Raw genomic sequence first — 24,358 nt, forward strand, 5'->3', positions numbered from 1 at the left:
TGTGTGTGTGTGTGTGTGTGTGTGTCCGTGTCCGTGTCCTCGACAGATTCGAATGCGTTTGAAAGCTGACAAGAGGAGCAAATCGATGGAGGAGCGGGAGGAGGAGTACCAGCGAGCCAGAGAAAGGATATTCGCTCATGATGTGAGAGCTGTTTGTGTAGGCGGGGGGGGGGGGGGAGGGAGGGAGAGAGAGGGGGGGGGGGGGGGGGGGGGGGGTGTTGTTGTTGCACAAATCTTTGTGTTGTCTCTATTCATGTGCAAATTCAGTCGCATTTCTTGCTACCAATTACCGCCGCTGGATTTATGAATTTATTTTTTTTCCCTCTGATGTGGAGCCAAATCTATCAAGTCCAAATGTACAACCAGACCTGGTTGAGCGGGTGATGTCCACGTCGACGCAGCGTCACGTGTCTCTACATCAGTGAATGAAACTGATTGCATGCAAAGAAGAAGAAAAAGAAGGATTTTGAAAATGCCAAACTGAACTGAGATTTTCTTTTCCACCCACAGGGAGATCACTTCATACTAGATCGGAGGTAAGTCGTTAAATCACATGATCATGATTTTGCTCCCAAAAAAGGCTCCATCTACTAAGGATGATAGACTGTCAGTTAATTGGCCAATAAGAGAGCTGAAGTTCCTCAGATGGCTTCTCCTTTTAAATGATGTACCATCCTGTTCTTTTTTTAAAATGGTGGATATCTCATTCTCTCTCTCTCTCTCTCTCTCTCTCTCTCTCTCTCTCTCTCTCTCTCTCTCTCTCTCTCTCTCTCTCCTTCCCCTCAGCGCTCAGGATGAAGGCGCATGCATGAGCACCCAACAGAGGCGGCAAATGTTCAGGTAGGTCTCCCCCCCCCCCCCCCCCTCGTCCTACCACCCACCACCCTCCGTCACACATCACTCAGCTCCTTTTCAGATGGCTGCGACCGCAGGCGGAGAGAGCCCTTTTGAATCACCGTGCGCTTTAATCGGCTCGTTCAGGAAGCAGGAGTGCTGATCTGAGGGTTTTGGGGGGGAAGCTTCTGTTAAATGGGATTTTCTGCCCGTGTGGGACGGCCTATTGCAACCCCAGAGCTCGCAGATTACGCCATGAGGTTTTTTTTTCTGAAACGGCATCTTTTCTTGATCACGCTTTGCAGAACGCAGTCATCGAGTCATCGAAAGGCTTTAGGATACAAATACGTCGGTTGCTTCTTGTTTTTAACAGGTTGACGCAGGTGTCTGCTTTAGTTTTGTGGGGGTGTTTTTCCCCCCACTTTTCCCATTTATAATATTGTGGCAAAAGATTGGTAAAATTTTAGAAAGCGCCAGTGAAACGGTTAGTAGCAACGGTTCAGTTACAAGAGGGATTTTAAATCAAATCCTTTGCATTTGATTGGACCGCTGGCGGGCCTAGAATTTGTCGCTCTATACGGAGCAACAGAGGACGGTAGCTCCACTCACACCTCCCTGGTTGCTAACCGTTGCAGATGGATGGATGTCTTTGGTTTAAATTGGTCGATACTAGCTTACGTTAGCGCACGTCATTTAGTTTTAAGGAGAAAAAAAAGATCATTGGATTTTAATATTAAATATACAAAGAAATGGATTTTTTGCACAATATGGCCGCGGGTGTGATCTAAAAGGCTTTTTTCCATTATCAGGTTACGGGCCGGCCGGTCGGGCGCCAGCCGCCAGAGCAGCTCCGAGACGGAGACGCTGCCGCGGCACGGTGAGCCGCGGCCGTGGAGCAGCACCGACAGCTCGGACAGCTCCAACCGGCTCGCCCCGCGGCCCGCCATCACCAAGGCCAGCAGCTTCAGCGGCATCTCCCCCGGCCTCGTGCGGGGGGACAGCACGGCCAGCAGCAAGAGCACCGGGAGGCTCTCCAAGACAGGCAAGACGGAGGCGGATCGTTTACCCCCAAGGGATGCTCCTTCTCTCAATTCTGAGAGACGCAGGAAGCAGATGGTAATCTCGTTGTTTTTCCCTCAGGCTCAGAATCGTGCAGCAGCGTCGGCTCCTCGTCCGGCTCGCTGTCCCGTCCCCAGCTGCCTCTCCCGGTCTCGGCCCCGTCCTGGTCCAGCATCCCCAACGCACCCTTGATCCACCCGGCCGCCGACACCAGAGGCTCCGTGCGCCCCGAGATGATCAAGAGCGTCCTGCCGCAGCCCTTGTCGGCCGCGGACGCAACCAGCTATTACGTGTTGCCGCTGGAGGCGTCGGGGATCCCGCCCGGCAGCGTTCTGGTCAACCCGCACACAGGTGGGTGATCGGGGAAGATTTCTATTTCCAAAACTCCCTTTCACTAAATCACAAAGTCCCACGAAGGCACAGGAATTCTTTTCTTCTGCCTGTGCTGTAATTTTCTGGTTTCCCCGTGAATTATTCATGAGATGAGGACAGAATCACAGATTGGCATGGAGCTGCACTCGGTTTGTCTTTCAGTGTCCACACCAAAGCATGCTGATCAAAATGCACCGAACAGATGGGAGGAATCTGTAAATATTCATCGCGGGGCCAGTTGTAGCTGCAATTTTCAAACGCCGCCAAGGTTGTCGGCTCCCGCTGCCTCTCCCTCTCTCATGGACCACGTCCGGGCGTGTCCACCGGGCAGAATTCAAGTGTTTCCTTCTGTGCGATGATGAATTGTTAGTGTGTGTGTTTATTTTTTTTGTCTCTTCTGAATTGAATTGGACAGGCAAGCCTTTCATGCACCCCGACGGCAGCGCCGTAGTTTATAACCCGGCCTCCCTGGCCCCCGCCGCTGGCAGGAACCCACAGCAGGGCAAAACCCTGCAGCAGCAGCAGATCCCCGCCCCGACACAGCAGCAGCCGGCCAATCACCTCCACTCCCAGGTCAGTGGGCGGGGGCTACATTTCCTCAATCTTTCCTCATTCTAATTAACTTCATGTTAAGTGTTTTTTCTCACTCCCGCTAACCTCACTAATAGTGTTACCTCTGCCCAGCCCATCAGTCAGGCTTCATCCTAAAGGCCTTTTCCCTTTGCTAAACCCCGTTTATGTCTTCACTTCTATTTTTGCAAACGGGTCAGTTGAGGCTCCCACCGATTTTTACCAGTGTCCTTCCTCCTGTCCCCCCCTCCTTCCTTCCTTCCTTCCTTCCTCAGCCGATCTGTCCTCCTCTCCAGCTGTCCTCTGAGCCTGTTAACAACCCAACGGTCTCGTATTCTCTTCCTCCTCTTCCTCCTCCTCAGTTCCTGCCCGTCTGTCCTAACCAACAGTACACTGTGGTACAGAACTCCTTTCTTCCATTTTATTATTCTCCCCTCCCCCCTCCTGTGAGACCTGGCTCTAAAAGAGTTTATTATTTGCTTTACAAAGTTATCTTTGTCTGTTTTTAAATTGTGAGTTTGGTAGCCACATGCAGCGTAGCTCTCACTCTATACAACTGGAGGTTTGGCTCAACGCGAGTCTTATTAATGCATTACCTCGCCTTCTCAAACTTCAAAGCACCGCTTTTTATTATTCCGCCGCTCAACTCTTCGGTTGGCGTTTCTCGTCGGAAAGGTGCGTCTGGATCCAGCCGAAGCCGGCACCCACGTATATAGATCATGCATTCACTTGACCTCATTTTTGACCTGGTTTTAGTGAAAGACATGCCTCTGCGACTAATTACGCCCATGGAAAGTTCCGTTAATATTTAATTCATCACCAGATGTTGCCGCTGAATAATCCATGCCTAAAAAAAAAAAACACCACTTTTTTTTTTCCAACATGTCAGAAGTGACCCGGCCGACTGGCGCGCCGCCAGATAAATAGCTCGCTTTTGGACTCTTGGTCCCCGCAGACCCCGGGTCAGATTTAGACTCTCTGCGTTTGTTTAAACCTCCAAGTGAAAATCAATTTAGCAAATGTCTTTGCACTTAGTCGACTGTCCCCCTCCCCCGGTGTATCGACCGGTGTTCTGAGCGCATTTAACGATTAAAACGTTGGTTAACTCTGAACTCTCTCTCTCCAGCCCGACGCGCTCAACACCCAGTTCAGTCACATGACTCTGGCGCAGCAGCCACCCAGTGACGGCGGGGCCTCGGCGGCGGACGCCCGCCACTATCCCGCCGTGTACCACCACCACCACCACCACGCCTCCCCCATGGTGCTGCAGGGCGCTCCACAGCAGCAGCAGCAGGTTGCTAGCTACATGGTTGCGGGGCCGTCGGGGGGACACCCGGGGTTGCTGCAGGGTCAGCCCGTCCCGCTACCGACCCCGGGCCCCAACCACGCGTACCCCGGCTCCACGCCGGGCCCCGCCGCTTTCCCGGGGTCCACGCTGAACCAGCAGCTGCTCCAGCAGCACGCCTACATCCAACAGCCTGTCCAGCAGGTAGGGGGGGGGGGCATCTAATCCCGCAGCTTTAAGACTTATCTTCCACGTGGATTTGAACGGTGTCGCTCAGCCCTTGAGTTTACTTTACTTTGTGTCTTTCCAGATGTCGGCGTGTTACTGCTCGTCGGCCCACCACCCACACTGCTCCGGCCAGCAGCAGCACTACCGGCCCCCCGTCAACCCGCTGCCCTACAACTGCCCTCAGAGCCAAAACCTGCCCCAGCAACAAGGTATTAAAGAGGACTGTTAGGGAAATTCACTCGAAGCCGATGTAAAAGTAATATCACAGAACATTTATTCTTGCAAGAAGGAGACAGGGTTGTACACATACAAGGTAATGTGTCACGACTGCTCAGAGTTTCAACTCCAAGCCACCAGGTTATATAGTTGTAAACATGCGTACACACAAGTCACAAGATGGTCCATAACAGGCTCCCTTCACATGAGATAACAGACAGGCTTTACATCAACACAGGGAAGAGAAGGACATGGCATCTTAGACACTCTGTTCTCACATTAAGGTCACTCTTGGAGACAAAGGAGAACATGTCTTAAGTTTAGCTCTAGGGCAGAGTTAAACTTATATATCCCCCATGGCAGGTTAACGACATCCGCCCTTCCTTAAGTGTCTTAAGTGTCAATGAAAGTTCAACCAGTCAATCACATGTGGCAGGACCTCACATGCAGGCCATCTCTTCGATATCAAAACAGGAGAAAGATAATTAGACTTTAAATTTTCCTCCAACAGGGACCCACGTTAAGAGTGTTTTCTTAAGAGACAATCTTAATTATTTTCACACAATTTGGTTAAATATAAAAAGAAATCTGTGAGAAAGAAAAGGACTTCAGTCAACATTAAATCTTAGTTGTGTTTCATGACAAAAATGAGCAGGTTACCCTTCATTTCTCGTGAGACCAAAGCTCATTCAGCTTCTTCCAGCGTGGCTTTGAACTCGTTAACGCCGTGGATCCACAGACGAATCAAAGGAGGTTTTAATGAACGAGGTCTGTGGCCTCTGATGCCGAGCGGCTGCTGGTTCTCCCTTAGAATTCTCAGCCTCGCCGCCGCATCAAGAGTCGCACTAAATCATTAGACTTTGACTTCTTTCTCTCTCAGCTCTTAGATTATTTGTTCTAGTGTGTTTCTTCACAAGGGAGTCCGACGGCTCTACCGAAGGACAAATATTTCCCCCCTTTTCTTTCCCGTGTTTGTTTTTTTACGAGTTCACACGTCTCCCCGGGAATCATCCACTTGATTATTCTGTTTTTCTTTTTTTTTTTTTTTTTTTTCACCACAGGAGATGAGATTGTTAGCTCCTGCTCTGTCTTTCTCACACACACACACACACACACACACACACACACACACACACACACGCACGCGCTCTCGCTTAACTGGATGTGATGTCGCCCGCAATTGCGACTCTTGTACGCACGCTGGTACACACACACACACACACACACACACACGTCGCTTTAAGTGGCTGCGGCACTATTCTGTCATCTGTCGGCAGCAAATGCGGCTTCCCTGCTGGGGACCCGGGGAATAAGACGGTGGACAAATGAAGCTGACCTACAAAGGCAAAGGACAGCAATTATTTCTCAGGGAAAAAATGACTTCAGTGCCATGTTTTTCACTCCTTTTTTTTTGTGCATTAATTAAAAAAAAGAAAAAGATATATAAGACGACTAAAGGTGAAGATATTGCAGCACGGGGTGCGCACAATAAATCAGTAATCAGTGCCGGCGCAGTCGGGAGTCAAGGCGAGTTTCCACCGCCTTGCATCAGACCGCAGCAGGCCTCCGGCTGCAGTCATGGTCATTCTGGGGAAAAATGGTATTCTATGCAGAGCGCTTGTCCTCCTTCCTCTTCACTGTTCGGTAATGATTGACTTCATTTGTCATCGCCAGCAGGAGGATGCGACGGACCTTTTTATTAAAGAAAAGCGCCTTTTCTGTTCAGGAGCGATGAAAACATCATCAAGATTGAAAATGTGTGCTTCTCCAACGTTGGGATTTGCTGCTTTTCTTTGTCATCTATGATAACAAAGTCTTTGGGTCTGAGACGGGGCTTACATTATTATTTTCCGACATAAAGGCAAAACGATGCGACGCAAAATGAATCGTCAGATTAATAGATGAAGAAAATCATTAGTCGCCTAACCTTAGTATAAACTAAATGTCATTGCTAGAACGAATATATGGTGAAGTGTACTTTCAATCAAAGGGTCAAAAATCGGTCTGGGCCTTCCTCTTCGGGGCCTGAAGTCTGATTGGACACCAGAGGGGAAGCACGGCGAGCCCGAGAGGCGGGATGCGGGGCCGGGACGCTGTCTGAGAGGCCTCTATGAATCTCACAGTGAACCGGTCTCTTTTTCAGCCCCTCACTCCCTCACCCTCGCGGGACACGCGGGCCCATCTCGGTCGGCAACAAGGTAACGAGGACCGAGCAGGACGGGAAGGAACGTCCTCGGTGTAGAAGTCCCAATCTGCCAGGCCTGCTGGAATGGAATAAAACAGGGGGGGGGGGGGGGGGGGGGGGGGGGGGTGATATTACCATGATTTCATGCTCGGTTTGTGAGCGAAGGTGGGAGACGAGGGTGTATAAAAATAGTCCGTCCCCCCACCCCCTCCTTGCCGAGCACTCTCATTGTCTAGTTGTACTTTTTTCTCTCCCAGGGCGGCAGACTGTAAAGACACCTTCACAAAAGGACGTCCTCTCCTTTTGTCCATTGGATTACCACACGTGTGTGTGTGTGTGTGTGTGTGTGTGTGTGTGTGTGTGTGTGTGTGTGTCACGAGGGACAGTATTTTTCAGATGTCTCTTTTTGTCACCTTGACATTTAAGCGTTCGATCCCCCCCCCCCCCCCCAGGACGGGTCCGCGTGACTCTGTCTCCTCTGTGTGTGCGTTCATTTTCCGTCTCTAAATGGGTTTTTATGCAGCGCTATAGAAACGTGTCGCCACCTCTCTGTTTACCCCTCGACCCAATCGCTCGTCAGAGTGGAAGCTGCTGGACCGCTCGGGGTGGCAGGTTCAGGCCGCCCGCAGGCTAAATCAAATATATCGACTTTCTCATTTATCCCCGAGTGCCTCAAACCTGCTCGACTTCCACCGTCTTTCAATCCGCCGCTTTCCTCCTCCTCAAATGTCCCTTTTTTTAAAATGAATGTGAATATTAATGGCAACGTCTTTGTTGTCGTCGTTCCCGTCAGTGGTCTCCTTTCATTCGGTCACGCGGCGTTGTGCCTTTTTCTCTCGCCTCAGTGCACCAAGCCATGATGCCCAACCCGGCGTCCAGCTACCAGGCCATAGTGGGCATGCAGCCGACGACCAGCCTGGCTCTCACCGGCAACCAGCAAAGCAATATGGGCAACCAGATGCAAGGCATGATGGTCCAGTACAATCCAATGCAGTCCTATCAGGTACTTTCTGCAAGCTTTCCCTTCTGACGACGTCTTCAGCTTCAAAAATAAAAGCGTGCGCTCGGTGTTAATTGGAGAACACCAGTGTTGGCTTTTGAGTTATTTGTCCTTAAGATTAGAAAGAATACAAAACGATGGATTCAAATGTCCGATAGTGAGGAATGCTTAAGTGTGATAGAAGAAGCCTTCTCCGTGGTGCTTTTATTTTGGTATTCATAGCAAGGGGAAATATCATAAAGACATTTTTTTACTTTATTGCTTTTATCCAACAAACAAAATGATTTGTATTGTTGTTTTATTTATTTTTTTAAATGACTTAACAGTCATGTGCTGGAATTAGCCAATAAATCCAGTTTTCTATGGTTTTGTTGCTTGATTTCCATGATCACCTACCGTTTGTTTTTGTTTTTTTCCTGCAGCAGGTTTCTGTGCCACAGCCGACGTACCAGCAGCCAGTGTTTGTGTCCTGTCAGCCGGGTCAGGGGGCGATGGCCGTGGCCGGCATGCAGCCCTGCTACAGCCTGCTCCCCCCGAACCAGCACACCACCATGAGGTACGGCGTCCAAACGACCGCCGGCGCTCTGCACGAAAAACGAGCTTGAGATCATTTTTATTGAAGTCTCATTGAGATCTGAACTCTCTTTTCAATTAATGGTTCCGCGTTAAATGAACAGTTCCTTCAAAAATAAAAGTTTTCATTGCAAAAGGTTTCATTCATAGGGAGCCCAGTATGAAATAGTTTGAAGATCAAAGTTGTTTTATTGCATTGATGCTTTAATATATGGGCGTAATTAGTTTACCTTGTTATCGCACGCTTATGTTTTGTATCAACATAATTTCTTTCATGACCCAGTTTACATTGATCCATTTAAAAATCATTCCGAAGGCCTTTTAATGAGGCCTGATAATAAACCCGCTCTTGATTTATGTCCCTCCTTTCATTAAAGACGGTCGCTAATAGCTGAAGTTGCTTCAGATGAAACGATTGGCTCGCCTGCAAATGTTCTTTGTCCCAGAAACCGATTTGCAGGTACGCGATGCTGCAGGTGCCTCTTATTTATAGACCCGACGGTGAATCCGAGTCAAGGTCATCTTTATTCACTGTGTGTGTGTGTGTGTATGTGTGTGTGCGCGTGCGTCTTCCTCCGGTACTCTGCCGCTCGCTCTCATTACGAGTTGATTGATAGAACTGGTTCACCGAAAAGCAAAAACATGTAATTAGCTCCTACCTCCGCGGACCCAATCAATCTGGATGCCGGTGTAGGGGAGCACCGCTGGGACGCGCTCGTACACACGACAAACGCCAGACGAGGAAAAAAACAGCCATGTACGTTAGTCGTCACCTGCAGAAAGAACAATGTGTGCACACACACACACATGGGAGAAAGAGAGAGAGAGAGAGAGAGAGAGAGAGAGGTCACCCTCTCTCATTGTCCCAGCTGTAAAACGAGGCTGCTTTAGTAGGGCAGTTGGCGTGGAGAAAAAAAAAATGATTTATGCGGCAGCGAGTTTTCAAACAGCTCAGCGTTCTCCCCGGAGGCCCGGATGTCCACCTGCAGCCCGCTTTCTCACCAGCTGGACACGAGTCCCTGCAGGCGGGTTTGCTCACGGAGCCGAGCGCCTGCTTCTGCAGATGGAGTTGAAAGTTAAATTTCAAATTGAATACCCCAGCTGCGGGGAGACGGACACGTCTGTGCGGGTTTTTAGAAGTCCTCTTCTAATCACAGAGGCGTGAGCATCGTGTCGGAGTACTTCTTCTTCAGGTGCTGCTGCTGACAGATTTGCCAACATTTAAAGGGGACATATTCTACTTATTTTTAGGTTTATTTTTTATATCTTGGGTTTATACTACAACATGTCTACATGCTTTATTTATTTATTTTAAACGTTATTTTTCTCATAATGTCTCTCTAAATAAACCTGTATTCACCCTCTCTCTGAAACGCTCTGTTTTAGCGCCTGTCTCTTTAAGACCCTATCCCCGTAAATAGCCCAGTCTGCTCTGATTGGCTCGCGAGAAATATACAGGTCACCTTTCCGAAGGTAGTTCTCATGTTGCGGGGAGATGTACAGATGAGGGGGGCGGTACATTCTAATGAGCCTAGCCTACATGTGGCGTAGGAAGGGGAGCCAAATCTGATTGGCTTGTTGAATCACATGTTTTCTGATCCGGACCATTAATTGGTTAATCCACCCTTTCAATTGCCCTCTCGTTTTCTGCTGCTTATTCAGGTCCACGTCATGTTTATCGTCCAATTAACAACTTTATTGGTAATTAATATTATTGTGGCCGCAACTACCTATCATTTATATTGTTGATTAATTTGCTGATTATTTTACTTTTTTTTTATTATTCTATTAAACATTTTAAAATGCAAATCACAATCTCCTAGAGAAGTTGATGGCATCAAATGTCTTGTTTTGTAAAAGCAACAGTCCAAAACCCAAATATGTATTCCGTTTAATGTCCTGTAAGACAACAACAAGCAACAAATTCTCACATTTTGAGACGCTGGAACCATCATATGTTGAACGCGAAGAACTTTTCTGTCGAAGGACTAATGGTGTCATCATTTATAGACAAAAATGTGGCATAAATGTCAAATTGTTGCACACGGTGACTAATTGTAGGCCTCATGATCTCTACTCCATCATCTCTGTTCTAAAACACTTCCTTCTGTGTGTTCTCTCTCACAGCTCCACGGTGAGTTTCCTGCCCGCCCAGATGATGGAGCAGCTCCAGTTTTCTCAGACCTCGTCCCCCTGCGTCTCCCAGCAGCACCCAGGCCAGCAGTTTGCAGGTACGTCCCCCCCCCCCCCCCCCCCACCCACCCTGGAGCTGCGCTGGGATTAAACGGCCAGTAAGGTTGACCGCTACGTCGACGACAGCGGATAAATGGACCATGGCGACATATTGGATAATATAGGTTAATCAGGGGCTAGATAGTCTAAAAAAAAAATAGGATAAAAACGTAGTTTATAGGAATAAAAGTTGCTGTAATGAGCCGTGTTTTCATGTGCTGGCCTTTCCGAGGGCTCAGAGAATGGCTGTCCAGAGGCCCAGGTGGGGCCGTCTCCTTACTAATGACCTTTATTATTCATGCCTGATTGTTATGTGGGGGGGGTGATGGAGGGAGCCGTCACTTCCAGCCCCCGTCAGTAATGAGGTCGGATGAAGGTCTCGCGGGCGGCCTCACTCGCGGCGTCACCGGCGAACACTTTTAATTGGCCGGGGCCAGAAGTAATCCGTCCGATTTTAAGTCCAAACATCTATTGTCCTTGCAACTGTTGTCGGGTGATGATTAATAAATCAACAGCGGCGTCGGCGTTGCACATTTTACAACACGATTGCCAGCTTTTTGTAAACAGAAATTAATTCTTTTTCTTTTTTTGTTCTCGGAGCAGAAGGTTCTTTGATATTTTTTTTTAATTCACATTAATGCATCAAAAACTAATAAGATAATTGGATCTTCAGCATTATCGTAGAGGATTGCAGCAGCGAAGGGGGAATGGACTGTTATTGCTTCAACCTAAATGCTCAGCCGCTGAACCAAAGTGCTGAATAAGAGCTTTTTGGGGTCGAAAAACTTCACATTTAGTCTGTCAGCGTACTATGATGTATAAATGATGAATTCAATAAAAAAAACAAAAAAACAGTATTAACTGTTTTACCGTGTCTGCCTGACCTCATTTGGCTCTTTTCAACATTGTTTCAATTCCCCGCTTTTGTGGGTTTTTTTTAGTTGTTTTTTTCCATGTGCGTTTGTGCAGGGTTGTTACCCCCGGCCCCCGGCGGCGGCATGGTGATGCTGCAAATGACGGCGCCCTCCTGCCAGCAGCCCCGGGCCCCCTCCCCCTGCCAGCGGAAACAGCCCGGACACAAACACCCGGGCCCCGAGCACCAGCGCAGCCGCAGGCCCGCTGAGCTCCCCGCGCCTCCAGACAGCACCCAGGTACAAACGCACTCCATGTGCATCAGACGGCGTCCAAATGTTCAATAAAACAGCACTCATAAGATTGTATTTATAACCTTTTAATAACCTTTTTGAGGATCGTCTTGCTCAGTGGCCCAGAGGTTTTGACTTGACAACGACAATTTCCAAACAGTGTTAGATTAAATTATGAAATTGCTCAGGTAGCGTTCGCCACACAGGACAACACGGTACGTGTCGGGAAGTTGAGACGGTCACAAGAAAGCAATTTGAGAGGCAATTTATTTTGGTTGTCTGAGTCTGACAGTGACGCGGGAATTGCCAAATTCCTCCTGCGGGCGGGTTAAATGTCGCAGTAAACAGGCTCCGCAAATGAAGTCGCCGGCGCGGGCGTAGCCTGAAAATGAGGAGAAAATAGTCCCGAGCATTAGGGTGTAACGGTACATTAGGGGGGACTAATGTGGATAGAACGGCACATTAAAGCGACGACTTTGCAGGGGAGAGAAACGCCGATGTTTGCTTTTTTTATTTATTTTTTTTTTTGAATGAAAGTGTCTCTGTGTTCTCCCCCCCCCCCCCCCCCCGTCGCCTCACCGCCGGTGTGTTGCGTGTAGAGCAGCCTGCCCTTGTCCCCGGCACTCACTCCTTTGCCAGGCCAGCCGCCCAGCTTCAAGGGCCTCCCGTCAGGCATCTCGTCCATCCCTGTCATGGCGCGCCACCCGCACCACCACCACCACCACCCGCCGCTCCCTACAGCCTTCTGCCACAGTGGACAAGGTCAGAGACACGAGGGCCGCCTCGCACACCAAAAACATCATCGGGATAATCAAAACCTCTGGAGTTGTATTTCTGCCTCAATCCTCTGTGTACAAATGTTCTTTTTGCAAGCATGTTAATTATATTTTAGAGAGAAGTTTTCATGCAAAAATTATTTAATTTGAGCAAAATATTTTGTGCTTTGTAAATTATCTACATGAGCACACATAATGACCTCCTCACTCACCATCCCTGGTCTGTACGCTCTCAGCCGTCCTAGTAGCTAGCTAGCTAGCCATGTAAGCAGTGGCTAACTAAGCTAAGCTAACATAATTGGTGTACGTGATAATCAAAGAACATGAACTTTCACTGCACCCCTACATTTCTTTAATACTACAAGTGTCCATAAAAAAATGTAAGTGTAGTTTTATATTTATATAGCTAATGTTAGCTGACTTGCTAAATACTATTAACCACCTTATAGCGTGCTGTTAAACAGATTTATGCTCACTCTGTCCAATGAATGTCATATCTTAGATTTTAATTGTTTAAATTTAGAAACACAGTTAAAGTTGATGGTTTTTGGGGTTTTTTTTAAAGGAACTACATTAATGCCTTGGCTGTGTCGCTGGAATTATCCAATTAGCCAAATAGCTTAGTTAGCTGATGCTTGGGTGGCTAACGCTAGCTACCTAAAAAGAGGGCAAGGTTGCAAGCTCATGAACTACAGACTAACGTACAAATGATTTACCATGTAGCACAGAGTACATTTTTGTTTGCTCAAATTATTATTTTATTTTTTTATGTAATTGCATTTCCTTTCTAAAAATGTAAAAAGTTCGCTCTCGGTTCTAAACTCACAGTAGACGTTGAGCTTCTTGTTTCGACTGACCTGAAACTTTTCTTTCTGTGACGTCTAGGTGAAGCACACTACTCTCTACTGGGCCAACCTCTGCATTACAAACCCTCCATCAGACCTCCGCTGATCCACACCGCACACATAGTGGCCAAACACCAGGTCAGGCACACAAACGCATGACGATACAAAATGTTACAATAGCCTTCGATCGGTTATACGGGTCATTCCCTCCACAGATGACCTCACTGGTTTCCTCTTGTCTCCTCAGGGTCCACTGGGGGTTTGGCGTAGCAGTCATGGGAGGAAGGCCAGCAGAAAACCTCTGTCTTCAGATCTCAGTGTAGGTGAAGCAGGTAATAGGAAGTCCAGAGGGACGCTTGAGTTTAGTGAACCTCGAGCTAACGGCGGCCATTTTTTTTTTTTTATTTAATGAGAGGTCACCACCGAAATTTGACCGTCCGTGTACAGAAAGAAGCATGAAAGTGATTTATATATTGTCTATTATATAAGTCCAGGAGTGAAGCATCAGGTTTTGGATGTCAATCAGAAAACGTGATGAACTCAGCTGCTGTGTGGTCTATTTAGCAGATTGAAATAACGTCAGTTATTATTTATTTTTTTGTGTCAAAATGTGCTTGCTGCACTCCCCACTGCTGCGGAGGAAAGCGTCTAGTTTGTGAATGTAAGCAGAATAAATTCACAGACGGGGCAGAATTCACACCTGGCTGTGGAACCTGCAGCCCCGGCGGTATTTGTGCCGAGAGTACAAATGTGCTGATTATTTCGAATATGGCGTTTTCTGTCGTTGTTTTTTTTGCATTATTCAGGTGCTTTTGTCAACAATCTCACTTGTACAATCATCAAGCAGGGGGGGTCGGTGGAAAGTTCAACACTTACAGCTCTGCTGTAAAATGTCAATGCTGTCTGGGAGTAAGAAAAGCAGCGCTATCTTTAAACTGACAATCAAGCATTTTTTAAAAATGTAACCCATCAGGAAATTGGTGGAAAAAAACACCAAATTTGCGGGATATTTGTACCGACCTTCCACCTAAAGCTTTAAAGCTGACAGCAGCAGTTTATTGAAGCCTCCCGATGGTGCAGGTCTGACTTCTCTCTTCACCTGTGACAGTTGTTTTATTTACTGGCTCTGCTGCTCACGGTGTGTGTGTGTGTGTGTGTGTGTGTGTGTGTGTGTGTGTGTGTGTGTGTGTGTGTGTGTGTGTGTGTGTGTGTGTGTGTGTGTGTGTGTGTGTGTGTGTGTGTGTGTGTGTGTGTGTGTGTGTGTGTGTCCGCAGTGAGCAGTCAGATCCTGGAAGTGACGGGTCCTCCGGAGGGGATCGGTTGCACAGACTCCCACCACCTCCTGGCAGAGCTCTGCAGAGGGGGCCAATTGATCCAGCGGCTGTCGGACCATCAGCCCCGGCTGCGCGGCGCGGCGGCCAGAGACGCTCCCGGCGGACGCCTGGCCTCGTCATACTCCATCTTCGCCATGCTACCCCCCAGACACGCCGCCCCGAGCGCCACGCTCCACCACGGCGGACCCCAGGCCCGCCTTAGAACTCCGAACTAGCGCCGGACACAACGGGGAGCCGCGTGGCCTCGGACAAGGTCCGGCTCAGAGCTGCTAAAACATCTCGCGGCGTCTTAAAGGAGCACCACGCAAACGCACACCCAACCACCTGCCTCTGCTGCCTCGGGCTGGACCGCCTCGGTTCAAGTCCCAGACTCTGTCCAAATACAAAAAACAAATCAAATGTTTGAAGAATGAACGTTCACTTTTATTTTATTTTAGTTAATTTTATAATTTTTCTGGCCAACGGGCCCCAAGTTTGGTTTTATTTGTGAAAAGCGTCCGTGACTGCTGAGCTGGCCCCTTCTCTATTCTTAAAAAAAAAAAAAAAGAAAAAGTAGTTTGCTGTTCAAAAATGAAAATGTTTGGAGAGCGAGATTCCACTGTGGCTCTTTCGATAGCAGGTGTGTGAGCACAACGCCACCATCTCGAGCTAAACGTACACATAATCTACTAGTTCCTGGTTCGAGGATGTTTCTGTGCTCGGGGCCTCCGTACCGTATCGAACTGAGCGTTCACATCAAAGTGTTTCATTTTTATTTAGCGTTCATCAATAATTCCATCATCCGTGTCCAAAGCCACTGAGTCGTGACACTGAGCGGCATTTATCTCCCGAGAATAACGCGCAGCGGCACTTGTACAATGTTGAGCCCATACAATAATAAACACTGAATAATAGATGTACTACCTGAATTATTTAAAGTCACTTTTACACGCAGTGAATGTTGGATTTGCACTGTAGTGATGAACGGAGATTTGATCGGTATCAGACAGGACCTGGATTTTCTTTTATTCCCCCCCCCCCCCCCCCCCCCACACCTCTCGTACCAGTTTGTTGCACTCGGCCAGGCCACTTTCTTTTATATTTAATTAAAATGTTTATATGCACAAGAAAAATGCAATCGACTTTGTCACTACTTGGCTTCTTTTTTTTTTTTTTTGGAGAGGGGGGGTGGGGTGGTATTTTATTTGTGTGAATCATGAGAGGTGTTCTGTGTCTGGTGTGGCTTTTCTTTATTTTTTTTTTTTTTTTTTGGACTCTAATAAATGTTTGCACCACTCGTGTTGAACAACTTTTTCCAATGTTGAAAGGTCAAGCAATGATATGAAACTGAGGGAGTATTGAAATTGTGTGTGTGTGTGTGTGTGTGTGTGTGTGTGTGTGTGTGTGTGTGTGTGTGTGTGTGTGTGTGTGTGTGTGTGTGTGTGTGTGTGTGTGTGTGTGTGTGTGTGTGAGAGAGAGACATGAGGCAACTTTTTTGGAAAATGTTGCTCTTGGTTTTTATCTCTGCCTTTAGGGCATTGCAGAGATATTTGCTCTGCTTAGCAGCCTAATTTCCGTCTGCATGAAATGAGCTATTTTGAATAAACCGTCTTCTCGGTGGGTGAAATGTGGAGAAACAGAGACCCCTAGTGGACAAACGCTGTTACTACAAGTAACTGACACATGGCAGGGCGAAAGTGAAAGTGAACACTGTTCTGGTAACTGTTTATAGCAACGGAGCAGAGTTAGCGCTGATGAAAAAGAAACGCGCGTTAGCAGCTAGCTTGTGTTTGCTAGGCCTCATGGTCTGCGTCCAGTAATGGAGACCGACCGCCGGGAGGAAAGCTCCAGGACGGTCGTCGTGTCCGGGGTGCCCGACCCGTTACCCGTCAGCAGGATGGTGGACAAGCTGACTATTCACTTCCTAAGCCGCAAGAGGAGTCGAGGAGGAGACGTCGAGGTGGTCGAGTACCCCACCAACATGGACGGAGTCGCTTTTGTCACTTTTGAAAAAACGGAAGGTAAATACAACGGGTTAGCTAAACACAGGCTACAAGCTAATCATACTATAGCGCGTGTCTGCTAGTTGTGTCCACTCTGAGGAGCATAAGTTAACAATAAACAGGTTCATAACTGTTTATCGTTAACGCGCAAAACTCCATTTAAAAAAAGACTCTTTTTAAGTTGACTTCCTTGTCCAGAAGCCCCAGTTTGTGCCTCTCAGGTGTATCACTACATTAAGTCACTGAGCATAAACCAGCACCCGGCCATCTTTAACACTCGTATGTTTATTTATTGACGCTTATTAGCTGCGACTGGAATGTGACGGCAGCACGCGAGAGGCTCAGTGAATGGACACTAAAATGCGGAAATGCCTTAAAGTCATTGTCAAACGTGTCTCCTGTTTTCACGCTCTAATTGGTTCCCATGGGAACTGCGCACACAGCGTGCAGAGAGCTGAAGTGTAGATCAGAGGTGTTTACATGAAGTGGTTTAACTCGCACCATTGTAGTCTGTATGACAACAGAGAGGCGTTATGAAGACACTGTAATGTTGATGGAGCAGTGCAGTACTCTTGGCAGATGCAGAGAGGGTGGTGCAGAAGGAGCGGCAGGTCATGACGGACGATGAGTTCCCAAACGACTTCCTCCTCACCGTGTTCCCCTTCACTAGAGATGTGAGTGTCAGAGTTGTGCTGCTCTGTAATTTACACGAGACTGACAGTTACATGTTTCTCCGATGTAAGATGTTTATTCCAATGTGCTCTTGTGCCGCAGGTGTATTTGTACGTCTCCGGCGCTACGGTCGACCTCTCCGTGTTCGGCGGGGATCCGTCGACGCTGATCCAGAGTCTGCGGTCGGCTCACAGGTCGCTGCGTTTCCGGCCTTCCCCCCAGCAGACCGAAGCCACCGTGGAGGGGCCCTTCTCCGCCGTCCAGGCCCTGAGGCAGGACGTCATCCTCAGGGCCGGCCGGCTTAAATCAGTCAAAGTCTCGGCCCGAGCTGCCGCCGTCAAACCGAGAGAATCCCCTCTTAATCCGAGGGCAATGGCTCGCCGCGAGGTCGTCGGCTCCGTAAACTGCGGCGGTTCTGAAGCTAAGCCGGGACCGGGGGGGAGCTCGCACTGCTTATCGACGCAGGCCACAGGTGAGGCAGCCGAAGTCCAAAGCCCGCTCTCAAAAGGGAAAACTCGAACCGCTTCCCTGAGGCCAAAAGTTTCTCATGAGAGTTTGGCCGCCGGGAGTTTTTACAACACACACGGCAACGGGGAAGAAGAGCCGAGGGATCGGTCCAGGCGGGAAATGCCCGCAGAATACGGGACAGAGCTGTCAAAGGTGCTGAATGCAGGGCTTACATCTTCCTTATCAGGCCTGGACCTGCACAGAGCAGAGGAAATATCAGCAACACAGCCAGCAGCAGACGGAACTTCAGAAAAACGCACCAGACCAGACAGGATTTTAGCACCCGGGATCAGGGGAGAGAATCCGACAGGCTCCTTCTACAGCAGAACCGACTATCTGAAGGATCCGGATCAGAGCAGCTCAGCCTTCACCGCTAAGATCCCCCGAACCAAAGATGCCTCGACGTCCTCCAAGAGCCATGCGGAGGACGCGGAAGAGCCGTCTGCTGAGGGGGACGCGTGCGTCTGGGTCGACTCGTACACTTTCAGGTACATCGAAAAGTTTGAGAAGAGGGAGTTGGACAGATGCTTGAGGATCCTCGACGCGCGCGTTGTCCGCGAAGGCGCCGACCTCACGCGGGTATCGTGGACTGAGAGGAAAACCTCCAAGGTGGTCTCAAGGATCCGGGAGGCGTCGGAGGACCTCAATTGGTTGGCGGAGTTGTGGCAGCAGATGTTAAGAGTTCATCGGATCGACTTGGACGAGGACGAGCAGCCCGATAGACACAAACTGATTCAAATCTGCGATGATGCGAATGCGCTGTACCACAACGTTCTTTACTTGCTGGAGGACTCTTGCATCAAAGTCATCGGCCCCTCGGGGTCAGGTCACCTTTTCCTCAGATGCGTGGAGGATAGAGTCGCTCGACTCAAAGACCCTCTGAGAATGGAGAGGACGGGGCATAAATACATGTAGTAATATCAACGACCACAGGGTGGTGCAGTTGTGCTGCGTGTCACAAAAACCGCCTCCTGCAGTTTGTCTGAAATCAATTTTTTGTAGTAATAATTACAACTATAGAAATAAATAACACTTGCATAATTACACATGTGCGTCAATTACAGCTAAGTTCAGTTCTCTTATTAGATAAAACCCCTTTGTTTCTATGCTGAGGCTTCTGTTTGTGGTTGGTTTAATAATCAGGTTTTTAATCCACGCGGCTGTTCTCACAGCGGTGAGGACAAGTCTTAATTAACCTCGTCACACCTTAATCACAAAAGATAATTAAAAGCAAAAATTGACGGACGACAGCCTGTCTCACCTAATCACATCTTCCTACTCTCTTGTCTACAGGTTACTTAATCATTCGCTGGTAATAAATCATTTTATTTGAAGTTTGTTGTGTTTTTAATCTGATAAACAGATTTTTTTTTTCTATTTTTAAAGTTTTCGAGGCTTCACGGTTTAGTACGCTCTGAGTAATCCCACTGTCGTTCTGCTGAGATCAGTAGCATGTACCGGCGTTGGGCAGTAGGGGGCAGTGTGACACTTTCTCCCGCCTGCTGAACCGGTTAAAAATAGAGACGCTGTAGCTGCCACAGTCCTGCTCAGTGAAGCTATTATGGAGGCCGGGGTTTGGCAATCAGGCCGCAGATTGGCAGGCGAATGATGTCAGCTGGACGTCCCATTATACACCCTATCCCCTCCACACACACACACACACACACACACACACACACACACCCCTTATCCAAGGGAAATGCTGATCCGTACATGTGATGTGTGAAGATCCTCAGTTAAATCGTTTGTCTCTGCGATTATTCAAATGAGCTCGCTCCCCAGCCTCGGTAATTGATTCATTATGTAGAAATGAGCCACACAGCCGTAATGAACGCACACAAACATAGACAATCACTCATCTCCCAGACACACACACACACACACACACACACTCTCTCTCTGGGTTGTTACCATAGGAACATAGTGGAAGAGGTTGCCGAGCTGCAGCGCTGGGCGTCGTTAGGGGGAGGCTCTCGAACACAATGGAAACATCCAGGAGGACGGAGGAATTACATTACAGCAGGAGAACCCTTCATCGGAGACGAGCGGAGGAGAGAGCGCTGCCTCTTCACACCTGGACCTCCCCTTTGATAGCATGTCTTGAACAATTACCCATCACTCGGGTGGGGGGCGCGGTTAAATGGAGAAGAGGGGTCAACAAGCAGAAAGCGTGAATTTGTTTTCCCCGGTCCTCCATCACATCCCTTTTCATCCTCTCTCCTCATTATGCACAACGTATAATTAGGTAATTGCATTTTTGAATAATAACATGTATGACTTTCATGATGGAGGTCAAAAACAGCAGCAGGCCAGAAAAGGAAGCCAAGCATGTTTCCCTGGGGGGGGCGGGGTCTGCTGTGGATCAAAGCTGTGATTGGACCATGGGCGGATTACTGAACAGGACCTATAGGGCACTAGTGGCTGGTGACTGTTGACAGGTCTTATTGGGAAGTAAAGCAAGCGAGTACAAAGAGACGCTAAACGATCAAAAAGAGACGCTAAACAACTACGAAGAGACTCAAAACGACCACAGAGACACCTTAAACAACCACACAGACACAGGCAGGCAGTAAGCCTCCGCGTCATATTTTTTCACAGTGAGGAATGAGGTCCACTGGCTGATGAACGATCTTCTCCAGGCGACGAGTATGTGTGTGTGTGTGTGTGTGTGTGTGTGTACGTTGCAGCCACAAATTGCATCTTAATGATTCTCTTTACAGATCATCACCCTGCCCAGGAGGGGTACGGTGGATAGTATTATGAGTTCTACCCCCCCCCCCCCCCCCCCCCCCCAAAATATGGTATGGGTATTAGGGAGTTGTGATGGAAGAGTCTTGTAGGAGAAATTGAGGGCAACGGACCAAGAAAACAGTTTGTGTGTGTGTGTGTGTGTGTGTGTGTGTGTGTGTTATCCGTGGAAACAGGATGGATGGTGTTTAATTAGTCTCGCAACTTACGACCCATAATGTAAACTGAGCGAATCCCCTTGAATTGTACGAATGTGACCCTCGTGTGACTAATGATTAATGAGTAAACTGTGCGTCTCTTCAGATCGGTATCACTCCACTGATTCCATTTACCGCGCCGCTCTTCCAGCTTTTCGGCCCGAATACTTTCCAGTTGCCCTCGGACGTTTGTTTTTTTCCCCGCCTTTCCCAGTCACCTGACCTCGCACCTCCCAGCACACCTGTCCCTCATTCCTGTCGTCACACCTGCCTCTCGTTATCCCCACAGCACACACACATATATACTGTATATATACAAGCCACAGCATGAGGATGCCTTTGTGGATCTGCTGTGAAGCGGTGCCACATCTGCTCGGCCTCACTTACGAGTCGATCCAGGATGTGTCGACGCAATTATCAGTCTCTCCCCCCTGACCGGGGGTGTGAGGAAGAAACGCAATTGCCTGTTAAACCTTTTCGACACCGCAGGCTGCAACACGCGGATGACATATGTGTCCCCCCACCCCCACCCCTGAATTTAGAACTATAACTTTGCACTTGGATATTTAAAGACGTGGGGGGGAGGGGCGGTCGAGGCTGAAGATGGCTGTACACGATCTAAAGCAGGTGAGAAAACAATGACTTCCTATGGATGCAAACAAGCGGCCTTTTTGGGGCGATCCAGACCTTCATGTGACGCCTTCTAGCGTCTCAACTGTTTGTGGAGGAAAGTGGGAGATTTCGCCTCAGACGCGGGCTTAATGGCCGAACTGCTTCGCTGTCTGCAGCCGGTCCAATATATCATTTGAACGGTTATGCCGCCCTGCGTGAGAGCTCCTCAATTTCGGCTCCTCGTGTCTCAGCTCCCATTAGCCCCAACAAAAGACACCAGAGGAGGCACATTTCTCAGGTGGCGTCAGAAGATGTGTGAGTCTCGGGATGATTCGAGGCACTCTGTCTCATTTTTAAGCCATGCGCGGTGGTGATGTCCCGGGAGGCGAAATAGGTCTAATAATTGAGATTTGTGTGAAAAGCACCTGTGCGATTTAACGGTCACGGACATTTTCGAAATTGAAGCCGCAGCAGAAACCGGTGGAACCGTCTCTTATTCGGGCCGCAATCACGCACCATGATAGTACCTCGGGTTGATAATAGAAACCCGTGACTCTGTGAAGGCTCAGGTGTAACCGGCGAGGTGAGTTCACCGCACAGAATTGGACCCTCCCAGAAAAAGTGAGAACTTTGACGTTTTTACATCTGCGAAATCCAAGAAACCCGGATGACAATAGAAAGATTTACATCATTATAAAAAAGAATCCTTGACTAATTCATAAGTCGGACTCGCTCTGTCTGGTAAAAAAAAAAGCGACGTGACAGATGGAGGAGCGAGAGAAGAGGTTTTCGCGAATACATCGGCAGCCCAGTGAGCCAACAGGATGTGCCAGCATTAGTGTGTTTGCACATGCAGGTGTGTGTGTGTGTGTGTGTGTGTGTGTGTGTGTGTGTGTGTGTGTGTGTGTGTGTGATGAGTGCATTTGTATGCTGTCGGCAGCTGAAATCAGTCGCGTGGGGAAGATGAATGGCGCTGGCTTTAAGTGAAACGTTAATGCTTGGACAAAGCACATAGATATATCCGAAGGAGGATGACATTTACCAACATGCCGGTCGGTTGAGACGCTCCATGTCGGTGGGGTTCACGGCTAAACATACTGGAACATACGAAAGCATTCTGATTCTAAAAATACGCACACAAAATTTTCAGAATACACACGTTCGTTCATAAAGCACTTAGACACAGTGTCTCCTCATCTCCGAGCCAATAAAACAAAACACTCTTAAGAGGCTGACCGCATACATGCTACCTAACCTCAAAAAGAGGGCGAATACACGCTGATTTGATTAGCCCGACTCGAGTCTTTAAAGGTCTCCTGGAAATGTCAGCAGAATTCATCAAAGCGTCCGTCTCCTTCATAAAGCCCCTGATCAAAGGCATTCCCGACATACTGCGCCCTCTGTGTCGTTAGCTCACGGGTAAAAACGTCCGCATCTGCACAACATTATTGGTTTTATGGGAGTTTTATAAGTGGAGACAGACCGAAATCGGGGAGAGACAAGTGACAGTCTCTTAACTGCAGCCCCTCGGCCCCCCAACCCTCTGCTGCATTTGCAAATAAGTACATCGCATGTACTCGGGTACTTGTTTTACAAGGAATTCCACTCTGTTTGGCTCCTAATATATTACTTTAATGCACTTTCTCTGTGCATTACCGCATTCTTCTTTGTGTCCTTTTGCATGATAAAAAGTTTGCTCCGCAGCGCTACTAGTGGTCAGAAACGCCACAGCGTGCCTTTAATTCGTTGGAGTTGGTGGAATGTAATGACTGTATACAGACACGGTGTAAAGGCGTGTGATTGATGATGATTATGTGTGAGGTTGATTATTATTGAATTAACTTACACCTTATGCATTGAGAAAACAATGCAGTACATTATCCTGTTATGATTCAAACGAAACATTTGTTTTCATTAAAGCTTATAACAGCTTATGACAACATATTGTCATGCCGTCTCACAGATATGCAGACCATTATTCTCTTTCATCCTCTCGTTGATATATTTCTTATCCTCACCAAAACCATCATTCTTTCTTAAGAAACAATTTAATTCTGTGCCGTACACACAGATATTCTTTCTCACATATAACGGCGTGTGTGCGAGTATGATTTATGAACTGAACAGCCTCTCGTATTAATCTCACCCGGACCCGTAATCTCATTAAAACAATTACCTTTCAATAGAAGGCTATGCACTCCAGTGTTTTCGTGTGTAACCTTGGTTTAATGTGTTGAATTACACACATACACCTCCACCCCACACCTCCCCCTACACACACACACACACACACACACACACCGGCCCAACTCACAGCAGGCTGCTCAGACCTTAGGCCACTTCAGTAGATCAAAGACATGTTGGTATGAAACCCCCCCACCCCCACCAGTCAAAACCCTCTAAACCCCAGCACCACAGTGGCTCAAAGTAACCCCACAACACACCTCTAGCTTTAAGTACTCTTTCCCTTTCAGGAAGGCCTAACAGAAGCCCTGAAAAGGACCCAGCTGTGAGAGGGTTGGCGTGCCTCCTTTTGATTTCCATCCCATTGTCTGGGACGTCCCAACCGTTATGAAATATGCTCGCTTCATGTTTGTCGGCCGCTCTGCGCGCGTACGGACATTACGCTCTCCTCATATCTGCATGAAGGATCCCCATATTCCAGCACACTCACAGAGGCTGACACAATCACACCTTCTGCTTCTACACCCCCCCCCCCTCTCTCTCCCAAGCTCCCGCCATCAGTTTGGGCAGTGTTACGGTTTGGCTTTGCACACCGCTCCCTCGCCACCGCCTGCTGCTGATTTTCAGGCCAAGGGTTTGCCATAGGTGTGTGTGTGTGTGTGTGTGTGTGTGTGTGTGTGTGTGGGGGGGGGGGGGGGGGGGGGGGTGCAGGCTGAGCTGTGGAGCAGCTCCAAAGATCGCTTGAATATCACCACAGTGCTTATGGAGAAGAGAACCAAAAATATGGACAAGTGAAGACAAA

The 24,358-nt window shown here is 48.3% G+C and overlaps 2 protein-coding genes across 3 annotated transcripts in view; both read left to right on the plus strand.

Moving 5' to 3' along the window:
• The window catches only part of r3hdm1 (R3H domain containing 1), a 33,648-nt gene extending 17,718 nt beyond the window's left edge, over window positions 1–15,930 (plus strand). The window contains 18 exon segments of the mRNA XM_068719421.1: window positions 47–142; window positions 511–536; window positions 787–840; window positions 1,644–1,876; window positions 1,975–2,244; window positions 2,681–2,838; window positions 3,111–3,233; window positions 3,962–4,324; window positions 4,431–4,557; window positions 7,595–7,752; window positions 8,172–8,305; window positions 10,450–10,553; window positions 11,524–11,705; window positions 12,299–12,461; window positions 13,361–13,458; window positions 13,568–13,652; window positions 14,595–14,848; window positions 14,850–15,930. Of these exon segments, the coding sequence (XP_068575522.1) occupies window positions 47–142; window positions 511–536; window positions 787–840; window positions 1,644–1,876; window positions 1,975–2,244; window positions 2,681–2,838; window positions 3,111–3,233; window positions 3,962–4,324; window positions 4,431–4,557; window positions 7,595–7,752; window positions 8,172–8,305; window positions 10,450–10,553; window positions 11,524–11,705; window positions 12,299–12,461; window positions 13,361–13,458; window positions 13,568–13,652; window positions 14,595–14,848; window positions 14,850–14,927 (2,706 nt within the window). The 3' untranslated portion in view covers window positions 14,928–15,930.
• Window positions 15,931–15,996: 66 nt separating this feature from the next.
• Window positions 15,997–19,149, plus strand: LOC137878914 (uncharacterized). 2 transcript variants are annotated; one of them, XM_068719423.1, is made up of 3 exons: window positions 15,997–16,654; window positions 17,216–17,310; window positions 17,411–19,149. In XM_068719423.1, exons 1-3 carry the CDS (start codon window positions 16,453–16,455, stop codon window positions 18,728–18,730), a joined length of 1,617 nt encoding a protein of 538 aa, XP_068575524.1. In that variant the 5' UTR covers window positions 15,997–16,452; the 3' UTR covers window positions 18,731–19,149. The 2 variants fall into 2 exon arrangements, with proteins under 2 accessions (XP_068575524.1, XP_068575525.1); XM_068719424.1 differs by having other exon boundaries at window positions 16,636–16,654; window positions 17,146–17,310.
• The last annotated feature ends 5,209 nt before the right edge of the window (window positions 19,150–24,358 follow it).

This window comes from Cebidichthys violaceus, unplaced genomic scaffold (genome assembly GCF_023349555.1).
Source record: "Cebidichthys violaceus isolate CVI_PGR_0920_01 unplaced genomic scaffold, fCebVio1.0.p SCAF_24, whole genome shotgun sequence".
NCBI classification, from domain to species: Eukaryota; Metazoa; Chordata; class Actinopteri; order Perciformes; family Stichaeidae; genus Cebidichthys; species Cebidichthys violaceus.

Excerpts from the sequence above, each read along its gene's own strand:
- LOC137878914 (XM_068719423.1), top strand. The coding sequence starts at position 16,453 with ATGGAGACCGACCGCCGGGAGGAAAGCTCCAGGACGGTCGTCGTGTCC. Across the intron at positions 16,655-17,215 it reads CACTTTTGAAAAAACGGAAG|ATGCAGAGAGGGTGGTGCAG; the intron begins GTAAATACAACG and ends TACTCTTGGCAG. Across the intron at positions 17,311-17,410 it reads TGTTCCCCTTCACTAGAGAT|GTGTATTTGTACGTCTCCGG; the intron begins GTGAGTGTCAGA and ends CTTGTGCCGCAG.